Source organism: Solea senegalensis, linkage group LG4 (genome assembly GCF_019176455.1).
Source record: "Solea senegalensis isolate Sse05_10M linkage group LG4, IFAPA_SoseM_1, whole genome shotgun sequence".
In the NCBI taxonomy this organism is placed as follows: domain Eukaryota; kingdom Metazoa; phylum Chordata; class Actinopteri; order Pleuronectiformes; family Soleidae; genus Solea; species Solea senegalensis.
This window is the reverse complement of record NC_058024.1, coordinates 22,511,481-22,526,702: the sequence shown is the minus strand read 5'-3', so window position 1 is coordinate 22,526,702 and position 15,222 is coordinate 22,511,481. Positions and strand designations below refer to the sequence as shown.

General features: G+C 40.5%; 1 protein-coding gene across 4 annotated transcripts in view; it reads left to right on the top strand.

Annotated features, from left to right (window-relative positions):
- kaznb (kazrin, periplakin interacting protein b) overlaps window positions 1-15,222 on the top strand; it is an 89,023-nt gene that overhangs the window by 53,448 nt on the left and 20,353 nt on the right. For all 4 annotated transcript variants that reach the window (XM_044024296.1, XM_044024299.1, XM_044024298.1 and 1 more), the window contains one exon: window positions 14,073-14,180. In XM_044024296.1, the coding sequence (XP_043880231.1) occupies window positions 14,073-14,180 (108 nt within the window). The remainder of the gene's footprint in view (window positions 1-14,072; window positions 14,181-15,222) is intronic.

The following is a 15,222-nucleotide window of genomic DNA, read 5'->3' as shown; positions in this document are numbered from 1 at the left end:
AGTGATATTGCAGTTGATGCCACAGCTGGTAGTTAAACTGCTATATCAATAATTTTAATTATCTCGGCTCTATTGACCTGTTCTAATGAGTTTGTTGAAACTCTCTTTAAACGTGGTGTTTTTGGTCGCATCTGTTGTGCTCGGACCGTCTCCTGACATTGTGAAGCACTAAATTAGCCTCTTCAGCTCGAGTCCTGCAGATACGAGAGCAGCCAGCGCCTGTGACATTTCTAGGCCAGGATCAGGTACGGAGATGAAAGATGGTTAATTTAAGAAAGGCCAACCTCCCACTGACTGTGTTATGTCAGCGCACCTGCGTGTTGGAGAGAACTCACTCAGTTTTAGTTTTTAATTGCACGTACATCTACAGATTATTGATATCATTCTACAGTAAAACCAGAGCAGATGCTTCAGGATGTTTTTTTTTTTTTATATCCTGAGCTAATATTGTGGTGCACATCTCCATCAATGGTCATGTTTTTCTTTGGTAAGATTATCTTGACACATGTTGTCTTATAATGCATTTTTTTTGGCGTGTGTGAAATGACATGCTCTTCCCCCTGAAGGCACCTTCTTTTTGGGTATAGATATTTTCTATAAATATTTATGGGACTGGTCTTTGTATGATGCTACATGGCCTACTTGCATAACAAGACTAGATAGTGTGTGTGTGTGTGTGTGTGTGCATATGCTTACATTTGTTACCTCTATAGGACCTTTTCTGGCATAAACACTGACCTTGTCAGGACCAGTAGTCCTCATGTAGTGCTTTCAGACAGACATGGCTCTGGTTCTGGCTCCGGCTCCATTCTGTGTGTAAAAATAGGCAAAAGTGCTAATGAACAAGATGTATTTAAAAAGTCCTGGATTCCTAATCATCTTTGTAAAAATGAAAACAGTAATGTGCGATCTCTGTGGTTTACTTTCGAGAGTTTCCGTTAGCCTCGCAGCCTACTTTCGCAGTTTAATGAGAGTTGCGAGTTGTGGAGACTAGATAGGATGTACAAAGTGTTTTGACCTTTGATACCTCACATCTATCATAGTGGGGGTATTAATCGTGGCTTCCTCTGCACACCGTTCTCATCACTCACGCTGCATTATGCACAGACTCTAATTTCTCTGACGTTCTTTAATGTTTTGTTTTGGGAGAGGATTCAAGTTTAAGCCCAAGGTTGCCGGCAGCAACTGTTACCAAGGAGCCCTGGCGGCTGGAATGCCAAGGAGCAACAATGGATGATTGAATGTTTGTACTTCAGTCAGTGCAAGGAAAGAAAAGTTAAGTGTTGAGTCAAAATAACAATAAGATATTCAAACTTTGTCTTGACTGAAAGTGAAGTTCCTCTGCAGAATCATAAATACCTCGAGTCATTTCTACTAAATCAGTGTGTAGGATTTAGTGCAATGGTGAAGATTGCAAACATGTACTAGTGGTACATTAAGGCTTCATAAAAACACAGAAGACCCCTTTTAGAAGTGGTTTTTAGTTTGGTTTAGAAACGTAACAGGGTCATACACATATAAACGGATACATTACTCATTTTAAGGCAATAAATACATCATTGTTTGGTTTGGATGGTTATGCAAAACAGACGACACGATTTTGAATATGATATTAAATTCCTCTCTTACAGTGAATCTACCTTTAATGATGCAGCTCATAAACAAATTGTATCTACTTCATCTTGTATTTACATTTTAAAGACTCGTACTAATTAGACAATGCAATAAATTGGGGAAATTACATTTAGAGAGAACAAGTTCACATTTACACAGACAAAATATTCACAAAGTTATACGAACATATGGAGAATTGTAAGAGAAATCTTGGACTCTGTGTTTCTAAAATCTTGGCTGCGACCCAGTTTGGAGCAGATTTTCAAACTTTGCCTTTGGGTGGTTTCAGACCGATGAGATCATTATCAACTGTAGCTGCAAATGTTTTATTGATGATGTTTTTGATTGATTCTTTTCTCAAATACGTGGCGTTTTGATGCACTAAACTTTTCATCTTTTATTTTGATCCCTCTCTTTGTGTCTGTGCATGAATGGGAGCGTTATAAAAAAAAAAAAATGTCTTTAACTTTTCAAGCTTGACACACTTGTAAAAGATGGTTAGATTGTTTTTCATTGTCTCTTTCGAGGCCGAGTTGAACTGAATCAGTTGGTAGCCATTGGTTTAACTGCAGTAACTCAGTAAAAAAACAACAACCCATAAAATGACATTCCAAATTCAAGTTAGACTATTTCCTTGAAGCAGTTGAGACACATTTTCCTGCGTGTGAATTTTAAAGTAATCTGCTTCACACAAGAGTTAGTCTACTTTCCCCCAGACAAATCTCTCACAGTAACTTTTATGGTAAATTGATCCTAGGTGTTGAAATGTAAGCTCCTTTGGCACTTTGGAGTGAAAACAGGTTTTTCTTTTTCTTGTGTGATGTTGTCCAGATGCTCTGGAGTGTCTTGGGATGTGTGCCTAAAAAAAAATAAAAAAATAATCCACAGTGTTATCAAGTTAATTAATAAACTTTCAGCATAGATTCTTGAGGCACCGTTTTGTTTTCTTTTAACACCATAATTATAACACTGTGGAGGGAGAAGGACTCGTCAGTCAGTCCCTTGAGAGGACGTTCCCTCAGGGAGACGCGGTAACTGAAAACGATTCAGTTTCTCCTCATTTGAAGGATGAAAATCTTGCTGATACTCTGCATAATTCTGTTGAGTGAAAGCTGATTTGTTGGGAAACAAACTGGCATGTTTATAGTGGTGGCATTTAAAGGTTAGCATTTAGCTTTGTATTACTCGTATTTTTGTGCTTTTCAAACTTGAGAAATATCTTCATTATTTTCTTTGTTACATGCTCACCAGTGACACGTGGTCCTGTTAGCGTAGCTGTTAGCAAAGATGGCGGACACTGTTTACATTCTGGGAATAAGTGGGTCTAAAAAGTGCGGAAAGTGTCACGTAAGACAAAAGTCTTCCTTCAAAGTAAAATTCCTGCGATCATAATTTCACTATATTATGTTAAAGAGTTCCTAACTTAATTGCACTCTGACCTGCAGGGCAGTGAGTGTGTATCTCATAGTCTTTACTCTCTCGGGCAGGAGCCTCAGCAGATTGAACGAACGGTGATCGGTGACGCAGAACCAACGAGGGGGAGATGGTGGAGGGACACACACACACACACAGAGTGAGAGCGCGAGAGAATATCTATCACTGTGGGAGTTACAGCGCAGAGACAGGAGAGGAATCTTAATAATCATGAGAAAGAAAGTCCTAAGAGAGAAATAACTAGATGAGTTGAGGGATTTGGGGGTTTTAGAACTTGGAGGAGCGCTTGATTGATGCAGGGGGAGAGGGCAGCGAGCGAGACGAGGGGCTGATGGCGTACGGGGTGAATAAAAAGAGTGTCTGCTTTCGCTCTCAGCTGTTTCAACTGCCATAATTAATGAGGCGACATCAATCACAAGCACGGTATCACACAAAAGGTCAGGTGGAGGAACCTCTCGGACTGTCGCTTATTTGATCTACATCTTATCAGTAATTATTCTCGATGAAAAGTGATCTGTCTGTGAGCGAGCCTGTGAAATACAAGAGAGTGATAATAAAGCATCGCAGTGGCAGATACACATCATATCCTCCAGGTTAAACGTGTGCCGTCTTCCTTACTCTACATGTGGACATCGAAGTGTCACACTAGATTATTTCATGTTTTCTTTACATTTCCATGTCCAACAACATTGCTGTGTGAAGTTGGTCTTTCTCCTGAATGGTTATTACGGGAATTTCACTCGCGCTGTTGCAGGAAGCGGTAAAATCAGCGTCTTTGTCACCAGAGAGGAGCGAGTTGGTGCATAGTTTGCATTTTTTGGCCCGTTTTTGGACATTGAAGACAAAGACTCAATAACAAATGTTATTGTAGATGTGTTCAAATTTCAAATTTAAGTTGTTTGCGTACAACTGCAGTGGTTTTCTGAATAAAACTTTTTTGTTTTTCTTCACTTTAAATCATTAATGCACTATTTAACGTGCAGTAAATTGTAAATAACTGCCAGATACTGGACGTTATTCTGGAAAAATAGGCAAAAGTTGCACTTTTTTAGTCCCTTTTATGGTTAAAATAAGCAAAAAAAAAAAAACATTTTGTACAGTTTGACCCTCACAGCACATTTTTCAACCAGCAGCCATTAAACTTAAACAACAAAACATATAAGACAAAGACCCTCCACTCACATTCTTCTGTTCTTATTAGTTATCGTATTAAGTGTTAATTATAAGGCACTAAATCACAGTAGCTGCCATTAACTACCTTATATACGTGACATGTGCACAAGGGATTGTGGCTTGCTTGGTAAAACTTTTCATTAGCATTTCCGCTGCCACCCCACTGAGTCCGCTACAGGCTGGAGCACCGACAGAGTGGATTGTGAGGTTTTCAGTGTGGATGCTCTGCTACACTGGAACTCATCTCTCTGCCACGCTCTGCTGCAGTATAGGAGAGGAGTAAGTGGTCCGCTCTCTTCTCCAGACTGGGCCCACGCTGAGACATTAGTCATTCTGAGTGGTGCATACTGCTTAGCGAAAAGTTGATACAGTTTCCTATAGAACAGTGGGAATTGCAAGAGGAAGCCAATGACCTCGGCGGCTTTAGCATCCGCAGTGACTCTGGCTGTGAGTAGAAGTCATGACACGGATAGCTTACTAGCTTACTCGGCCATTTTTCATTTACTGAGTTTTTTACTTATTACTGTAAAACTTGCCAATAAAATGGGTAATTCATCACCTCGGGGGAGTGATGCAATTCTGTGCGATGCACTGCATTTCCTGCTCCAAGAATAATTGAATGCATTTACTATCTGTATTCCTCACCCTCACACCCCCCCCCTCCTGTTTTTTAAGCTTATTATGTAATTCATGTGCCAAATGAGTAACAACCGGTGGGATTGGATTGGACTTCTCGTGTCCTCCTTCACGTCCAATAATTCCAATATATCACACAGCAGGTTGTGTACACTACAGTAAGACATCAGATTATTTCACATTCATCTAGAGCAGGGGTAGGGAACCTATGGCTCGCAAGCCAGGTGTGGCTCTTTTGATGATTGCATCTGGCTCGCACATTTCGGCTTTTCAGATAAAACATAAAATATTATCACTTGTTTTAATCCATCCATCGATTTTGGAAGTGGAGGAAACGCAAGTGAATGACATAAATGCAGCACCGTTCTATTCCCTGGCTTTGGATGAGTCAACAGACGTAAGTCATTTGTCGCAGTTCAGTGTGATTGCAAGATATGCTGCTGGTGACACACTGCGCGAAGAAAGTCTTGCTGTTCTGCCAATAAAAGGGTCCACAAGAACCAGAAGTCGCATTAATGGTGAGTATTATAACAACATTATTTAAAAGAATAAATTCAGAGGCTTATTATACTCACATTTAGTTAAATTCAGTCTTAAAATATATTATATGGCTCTCACTGAAATAAATTTGCAAATATTTTGCTTTCATGGCTCTCTGAGTCAAAAAGGTTCCCGACCCCTGATCTAGAGCTTGAAATAATATGAGAAAACATACACACAATCATATTTGGACCAGGTTGTGGTGGCAGCAGGTTGAACAGATGAGTCAGGATGAGCCTTTCTTCAGGAGCACTTACCCGCTCCAAGCTCCTCTGGGATTCTGAGGTGTTTCGAAGACAGATAAAGGTGTAAAACCTCTCACTATACATTCAGAGTCTAACTTTTACACCTGGATCATGTATGACCTGCCTTAATTGGCTTCTGTTAATGGGAAACCAAGATCCCTAAGTCCTTGAACAGCATTTTTCTGGCCTCAGACGTAGAGGTGTTAACTCTCATCTTAGCTGCTAAGCATGTGCAAATGACACTGTGTCCCACTGTGTCATTAGATCATCTTTAATAGGTTTTTTTTTTGTAACCTGGTGTCATTATCCTCTGATACTTCTCTGCCATTGTTAAAGAGCTTTTGTCAGAGTAATAATAGGCTCAGAAACTAGAGTTACATAAATGCAGAATAAAAAATCTCCGACACAAGAATCAAAACGAACAATGCCAAATTGTAGATCAGCTAAAAAAGACTTGAAAATCCATAATTGGCCGTGGCCAAGTGGAAAGGGAACTTGACTTGTAACCGGAGGGTCGCCGGTTCAAAATCCCCACCTGGCCAAAAAAAAGGGCTGGGGTACCCCTGAGCAAGGTATCCAACCCCCAATGCTCCCCGGGCGCTACTCTAATTCTAGGATGGGTCAAATGCAGAGGAATACTTTCCCTAAGGGGATTAATTCAATTCTTAATTCTTATAATCTCCAACATTTAGCAAGGACATTTCTAAAATCTCAATATTTAACAGAGGAGTCTGCTGTGTTTAGTCACAGCACTGCCCAACGCCGGGGACCGTGAGCCGAATCACAACCCGTTCCGCTGTATTTTGTTCAGTGACTGTGTCAGACAGAGTCTGCACTCCGGTCATGCAGGAAGTACTGAACTAATCTTTTAAATGAACTGATTCTAATGATTCAGTTACGCTGAAAACAACGGCTTTGCTCGTCACTAGTTTGTGTGTGTGTGTGTGTGTGTGTGTGTGTGTGTGTGTGTGTGTGTCACGTATAAAACAAGGTTTCGTGCAGCCGTGCTATGACGACCCCGTCCATGTTGATGTCCATGGGACTATGAGGTGATGGTCGTGCCTGATACCAAAGCGAGTAGAGTATACGCAGACTGAATCAGACTTTTGTGTTTTCTTTACCTCCAGTGGTCTAACAACACAAGCTGGAAGACTGTGTGTAACTGCATTTTATCATGAATGCATTTTTGAGTCTGCGTGTCTGCCAGTTCCAGGATCATTAAAGCAGGGGAAATGTATTTTGAGTAATAGCTCTCAACATGGTTGGTTCCAAGATAACAGAACAGCACTTGTGGCTCTTTTCAAATAATACTCGATGCCAGGAACACAGCAGTTTTGGGTCGTTGCTACTAGCCCCTGTAATAAGACGGTAGCTGCAGCTCCAGCAGGTAAGTGCTGTGTGTGACGAGCAGCGTCTTATCATATAAATAAGATATGTCACCGCCTTGGTTTGAATGTTACGTTTTCGCGCTCCGATATAAAAGTTGGCATCGAGTTCTTGTACTTTTCAGATGATATTCAGTTGTGTTTGAAAACAGTGTGTTGGCTGCGCGGAGGAGCTGACAGTGCAGGTTCCTGCGTGGGTGATTCCCATCCTTCCATTAGTAGCTGGCTCATATTGAACCGGGGAGCAAACTTGTCTCAGTTCTATTATTCACGGCTTTACCGTGAATAATAGAATAATAGAATAGAATAGAATAGAATAATAGAATACCAGTTTGCACTCTTGGTCACCAGTGCAAACTGTGTCAGCTTTTATACGGAAGCATCACTAAGAGAAAATCTGTGACGCTCTGAATCAAATGAGATAGATGGACAGACAGACAGACAGATAGATAGATTCAGTTCCCAGGTCTGAAAGAGGAAGAGGTCAGCAAACACATGTCACATTATATAACATTCACTTATACACATACACAATATTCAATAGCTAAGTGATGACGACTGCTGCCATCATCTCAGCAACGACGGGAAAGGCCTTTGCATTTTTTTTTGTTGTAGTTGTATTTGTGCTGGATTTCTTCCAGGCAGATTGTTCCTGATTAATCTTCACTCTAAATCCACACTCATCTAGCTTCCCAGGTCCAGCAAAGCCTTTTGGTAGAGGGTAGAGGGCAGAGGACGCCCTGCAGTGACCAGCTGAGTCCCAAAGAATCCATCACATGAGCCATAAACTCTGTCTGTGTAAACTGAGAGAGAGACCGATAGGGATTTGTGTGTAAATTAGTGTGTTCCGTATATAATGTATGTTTATACATTACTTTTGTAAGTCGCTTTGGATAAAAGCGTCTGCTAAATGACATGTAATGTAATTTATAGATTTGTCTACTGAGAATTCAGCAGCAGCTTTTAAATATAGAGATACATTTTATTTTTACTACTTTTTCAGTACATTGGTTTCCCTTTTAGTCTGGATTAATATTAGTCTCAATTTCTTATGTCCACGCTGTACTGCAGTGTTTTTTTTTGTTTACTGTGTTTCAATTCATGTACTATTGTGAAAAGAAAAGTAGTAGTACCATTTCTCTACGGGCAAAATAAAACAGCTGTGTTTTTTTTCTCTACTGAATCCCGTCAGACGCTGGTTAATCGAACTGAAACTTGAGGTTGTGAACATGCGACTGCAGCTAATCCTCTGGGGTTATAGACATATTTACTATCCAGAGCCAAAATGGGTTCCACTGCTCCTTCATTTACAGTCGTACATCTGTTTCATTTTTGTATCCATAAGGTAGCCAACGCGACGGATTAATCACCATAGACGTATTACTTTAAGCTCCAGACTTCCAATTTGGCAGGTCAGCCACCACGCTGTGATTCTGCTTTAGCTCAGCTCCTACCGGTCACAAAGGAGCGGTGCGTAACTACATCATACCACAGTGACTCCAGGGTTAGGCATCATATCATAAACCTGTTTTCCTGGCGGTATTGATATGAATAATCAGTGTAGGTGGTTTCTTCTCTCCTGAGCCTGTCGGCTGTTTTAGTGTCAGTACAACAACATAGCTCAGTTTAATCACAGGGTTGGGCACCACAGTGGTGATATTATTTTTTGAGTAGGTGTGGCGTGTGATACTGAATTCAAAGGACACTCATCCAAGTGTGCCCCTGTCTGCTAATTTTTTTTTTATTGTTATTATTTTTTTTTAAAGCATTTGAAAAACTATAAACCTTCTTATCAGTGTTGAAGGATTTTTCATGCAGTGGACGTTGGTCAGGAGTATAGACTCTCTAACCCTAAGTGCTCATGCAGCACGGATCTGTGTAATTTGCTGTGGGAATAATACACAACTCCTTATATGGACATCCTGGGGTTGTGTGTTTATAGGTCACATATTCAGGCTTTAAAAAATGTTTTTATGTGTTGTTGAGTCAAAGTTATGATTCCTTTTATATCACATTTTTAGTAGTGATATAAAGTAGTAATAATTGTGCAGAAGTCACAAAATAGAGCGTTTTTTCTTTTCTTTTTGTTCATAAAAACAAGCCACGGGAACTTTGAACTGTGACGTATTTCCAAATTTCACAAATTCAATCTGATTTTAAACATTTTGAGTACTTTTTGCTCAGGTGTGCTTATATAATTGGTGAAAATATATATATTTTTTTCACCTGATTGCTGAAAAGAACAGTATAAGAAACTATATATTACACATTCTTATGTTTAAACATAATAATGGAAAAAAAGCAGCCATAATTCTCCGAGTTCTGTTCTGCTACGCTTCAAAAAAGGTTGTATATACAATTGATTAGCCACAGCATTGCCAATAATTTGCCACAATGGCCTAAAACAACATGGCAAAAAGTCGTAGTTCACCCGTAATGAACAGGAGCAGGTTCATTAGTGCATTTCAGCTCATACTCGGGTTTTCTACATGTTGCTTTTTAAAATTCTTTATTTCATGTTTTTGCCACAGATATTATAGAAGCGATAGAAAACTGAGCTGGCTGAGCAACATCAGCCCTAACACGGGTAACCCTGGATACTCATCTTCCACAGGCACTTTCTACTCATTGATGTAATAGATGTGTCCCTGAAGGGTATTATTGTGCATGTTTCCTCAGGGCAGGCTTCTGTTGTGGTCGTAACGGCGGCGGCACACGGACAGCATCTAGAAGCTATGGATCACAGCAGCCCTTTTTCACGCCTAATGTTCTGTATTAATTCACTGTGTCATGTGTCGTCATGAGCACAGATTAATAGACAGTATGTTTTCAGCTCCACACAAAGAACAACATTAGATGAATTACAAAACATGCCGTGTTTGGGTGCACGTTTGGATTTGACAGCTCGACCTTCGATATATATATAGCTTTTACTTTCACATTCAATCTGTCCCAGAGGAAATATCTGTCTGTTGCCTTTCTTATGGTGTGGAGTGTGTTGAATACTGAATCAGATTCAACCCATAGTATTTCACTGCAGTTGTTAAATAATGATTATTTGGCATGCTTACGACTAAACTTTATAGAGCCGTTTTCTAAATTTCATATCTCGCTCCATTATTGAGATGTTGAATAAAGGTTTATTTTAACTCAATCCCTATTTTCTGTTTCAAAAATGTATATTAATTACTATTAAAGTGAATTAGTAATCATGTTTGTCAGTGGATATACACTCTGTGGCGATGTGTAATTAGTTCAGAATTCTGGGATTTAAACAAGCTCCATGTGTTTGTGCCTGATAATAAGAGGAGGGGCCTGTGAGCGCTGGGGTCGCGGATGATCAGTGTCCTTTGTGAAATGCTCCGACACTTGATAACTTGATTAAAGTCAACATCATTGCCTTATGTTAACCAGGCGACGTTTCCAGGGCAGTGAAATTCCATTCATGAACATTTATTCAGGATAAAAAAAAAAAAAACCTCGAGATGAGTCATCTCCATCGCAAGGGAGTCCAACAAAACGAATGAATCATAAAAAAATGAATCATAATTACAACAAACAACCACCAAATGACAAACAAAAAAGTACAAGTTACAGTACATACGATAAGAATGATCAATATATACTGTATATGAAACAAGTCATTGGTTTTAAGATGAATATCTTGACCAAACTCATTTCCATTGTCTTCTGCCAAAGGTTAGAAACCTGGTTCACATCATTTAGTTTTCTTAATTAGTTTCTTGCCTTGCCTGCTGTGAAATTCCAAAATATGTTTGAAATTCTTCTCATATTATGTCTTTAAATGCATGAGGGATAATAATAATATCATATGGTTATTGTTTGCCAATGGGGAATCATTACAGAGCGCCATAAAACATGGTGAAACTCTAAAAGGGCTTCATGGTTTAGAATACATTACCTTCACTTTGTTCTAAAACAAAACTTTTTTTTTAATCTTCTTTCTCTTTGCTATGTGAATAAAATAAGCAATTAACACAACAAATCCCCTCATTATCCGTCGCTAAGGCTTTTGAATTTTAATCTCCCTCATCAACACGATCATGCATCAACTCTCCTCCTTCTGAACAAAGACCCACCAACATTTAGGTTTTTGAGAACATGTGGAAACAATACCGTGACCTTTAGTTCTGTAAGAACTATTCTGACAGCCAATCAGCACGTAAAGCTATAGCCTGCTCTTTCACACACACACACACACACACACACAGTGAATGGCCTGGTAATTATAGCATGTGATGCCCATACAGGTTTGTGTCCGACACATCGTTTTACATCACTGTGCTGTTACAGGAGCACGACAGTGTTCTTCACTGTACAGGAACGACTCCATCTCCTGCTAACACCGACTCACCCTGAGCTCGGAGGAGAAATTTAATATCAGATGAACAGTTTCTCTGACTTGGTATACTCCAGCTGAAGTTTTTTTTCTCTCAGCATATTCTTATTAATAACTAGTGGGAGTTTTCCCCTGTCACCCTGTCAGAGCCTTTTGTTGTTGCCATTTGCACGGAATCTATCTATAAATGCAAGGGAAAGTGTGTCTGTCTGTGTAAAACAGCGTGTCAGTGTATTTGACGCCATACTATAGTTCCGATGCATTTTAATGGCAGGCATGAGAGGCCGTGCAAAGCGCACAGGATTGGATCTCCCATCAATGACGTTAATACCAGGTTTGGACGAGGGCGATACGCTTGTTATGTGGAGGAACGGAACAAAGGCAGTAAAAGCGTTATTGTTTGTTTGTTGTGTGGTTTCACTGCATATTGGTAGGTGCACCTGTTTGAAAGACCCACATTTGATACTGCCATTCACCTTCACGTGTTGTTTTTGGGATTTGTTTAAAAGGTATAGTCTACATTTTTACAATCAGGAGGGCAGACACACAGGTGTGTGTGGAAAATAAACAATAATAATAATCCTAATAAACCTTTTCTGTTCTGTTCAACCCTAGTTTTTGTTGGGAAGAAAAAGTGGCCACATGAGTGACAGATTTGATAAGTGAGAGGATTTTTAAAGACATTTTAACCCTTTAACCACAGAGCGTATCGCAGACGACACATTTGCGCAAATGCACTTTGCATGACTGCCTCTACGTAGTTCCCATTTGTCTGCCTGTTTTGGACATTGACACAAAAACACCAACAATTGTTATTTTAAATGTGTGTTACTGTGTTCAAATCTCAAATTTAACATGCAAAATGTTAAATGTTAAAAAAACAAATTTAATAGACTATTTCAACATGCAGTAAATTGTAAATAACTGCCAGCTATTGAACATTATTGTGGGAAAACTGGGCAAAAGCAGTTACTCACAGGACATTGTATGACTTTTATGGTTAAAATAAGCAAAGAAATAAGGTGTTACAGGGTTAAACCGTGAAAACCGTTGGTCGTGTTGGTCTGCATCACAATACTCTACGCTTCTTTGTGTGCTCCCGTGCTGCCTGCTCTACCCTGTCAATTCAATAACCTCTCACAGCAGCGGTTTTCCCTTGAAACACAAAAGACAGTTGCTAATCAAAACAAGTCTGAGGTCAACTGAACCAATGACAAGCTCAGACAATCACAATATGGTGATCAAATGTTTAGATTTTATGGGAAAAAAAACACACGTACTAACACGAGTAATAACAGCAGTTCAGTTCACTCACTGAGGCACTTTTTGGCACCTATATGTTGGGTGACAATGGAAAGGAGGGGGGGGAAATGCACCATCCTTTAAATAGTCAGTGCATTATGACAAAGAGCCACATGGCAGAAGGAAAGGACAAGAACCTGAGCTGCACTTCACTGGTACAGCGCTCGTGTTTAAATACCAGCTCTCTTTATATTTTTATTATATATTAACGTGTGCCCACATTAGCAGCCACATCTTCTCTGTGTCTCCGGTTCATTATCGTCAGTGCTAAGTAAGGCAGAGGGGGGGCCGAGCGCGAGCCCGCCTGCTGTCCAATCTCCATATTAAAGACTGAGGAAAAGGTCAGCTAAACAACACCTCAACAGTTATCGACAGGTCAGAGGAAGGGGTGTTCACTGATTCAGATAAATACCTCGCGGTCTTGAAAATGAGGCTGTAAATGGACAGAAGTGTGAGGTCCTTGAAGGCAGCTGTCGTCATGGATGACGATTGCTCGGGAACACGTCAGAGAAGGACCCGGTTTCCGGTTTTGTATTCGCACACACACGCGATCTCACTTGAAATCTGACATTTATAGCCTCAGCAGGACTACTTTCCTTCTCTTAAGTTTTCCGATCGATAGCGGGACGTGATGTGCTCTCAGAGGGAAAATCATTTCCATTCCAATGCAGACGCGTACACTCACTTCTCATCGCAACTGATGCTGAACACGTCGAGGTGAACCCTTTTCTTGTCTGAGGGAATAACTTAGTTAAAGTGAGAGGAAATGATAATCACACAAACCTCAGTCACTGAAGCTGAAAAGCCCTTAATCATTATAGCTGAATGTATGTATAAAACATAAAATGGACAGGTTTTATTTGAGGAAATGAGAGATTGAAGAAAGATGTGTGAAACGTAAAAAACAGATTGAAAGGGTTCGGAATAAGGCCACAGTTCTCCAGGTGTTTTAAAAGTGCATGCATCGCTCCTAATGCAGCCTGTGTGCTGTTGTTGCTGTGAAATGCTGCTCACAAGGTTCACGTTTGCCATCTGTCTGAAAGGCTCAGAAAAGTGCATGCATCGCTCCTAATGCAGCCTGTGTGCTGTTGTTGCTGTGAAATGCTGCTCACAAGGTTCACGTTTGCCATCTGTCTGAAAGGCTCAGAGGTGTGTGTGTGTTTGTGTGTGTGTGTGTGTGTGTGTGTGGAATTGTCCATCATGTCAGAACGAATTAGCGGATTTAGCAGGCCTGCTCAGGCTCTCCGCTTATTATTATCGCCGCTACATGTTTCAGCGGCTGTGGAAGTTTTTTGATGACAGCGCGACATTTTGATTTAAGTGACTGTGAAATTGCATTCATTGTTCATTTTCTGCCTGCCCTCTCGTCCCCGTCCCCCACAGATCCGTCAGTGCATCACAGACACAAGACAGCGGTGACAGACATGTGCTACCCGACAGAGATATCTAGCCTGATGGACTTTGGCACTCCAGATTGCTCACTAGGCAAAGGTACGTCGTCGCTTGAAAATGTAAAGTGTTGTCTCGGTGACGGGAGGACGTGTGCACAGTGATTCATCCTGGCACTTAAATGGCACAGAGCTGTTGTGCCTGACAGCGGAAGTTAACTGGGGAGAAAAGGGCTGAGCAGGTTAAGAGTGTGAACTATCAGCTCTTGGCCGTGAGGGCTTTAGCGGATTTTGCTGAAGGCTCGGATTTATTGCAGCTAAATAACACGTTTTGACACTATAAAGCACGGAGGTGCTGGCGAAAAGACTGAGACCCATGTCTCACACGACGAAACCCGAACTCTTTGCAGATTTTGGTTGAATATATCAGTCAAGTTTATTCCGCTAATGTGCAGTTATTGCACCGCAGCGAGGCCTCTTTACTGTCATCACTCTGAGAAGTAAAGTGTTTTTTAAAAATCGGGGGGTGGAGTGGCTCAGTGGTTAAGACCCTACCTTGTGTACCAAAGACATCATGGTCGCAAGTTCGATTCCACCCCTGGCTAATTGTACTTGATTCCATTGTAAGTCGCTTTGGATAAAAGCGTCTGCTAAATGACATGTAATGTAATGTAATGTAATGTAATGTAAAGAATCAAGAGGTTTTTATTGTCATTATGAGGACATAATGAAGTTTTTGCAGAGACTCCCGGCTTGAGGTACACAATGAAATAGCAAAAATAACGAAAATAACGAAGGACTTGACATTTAAATAGACTATATCTTCTATATCTTTATAGAAGGAGTGCGTGGATCAGGATCCGAGATTTACTCGCGGCGCGAAACTGGCCAGCCTGTAATTTTACCCATCACAAAAGACATCGATCATCCATTGAGCGCATGTGTATTATAAGCCTTGACTCCGCTTCGTTCTCTCAAACCCTAATGACGGCTGTTTTGTTTGCTGCCGTAAATACCGAGCCAGACGGGCTGCAGCACAATAATAATTGTAATGCCGGCCTTTTCATCCAGTCTCACCTCTAAAAAGGCAAGAGTTGGCAAGAGCATGTTCAGAGACTATTAGACTGGTCTGATGTTATTTCCAA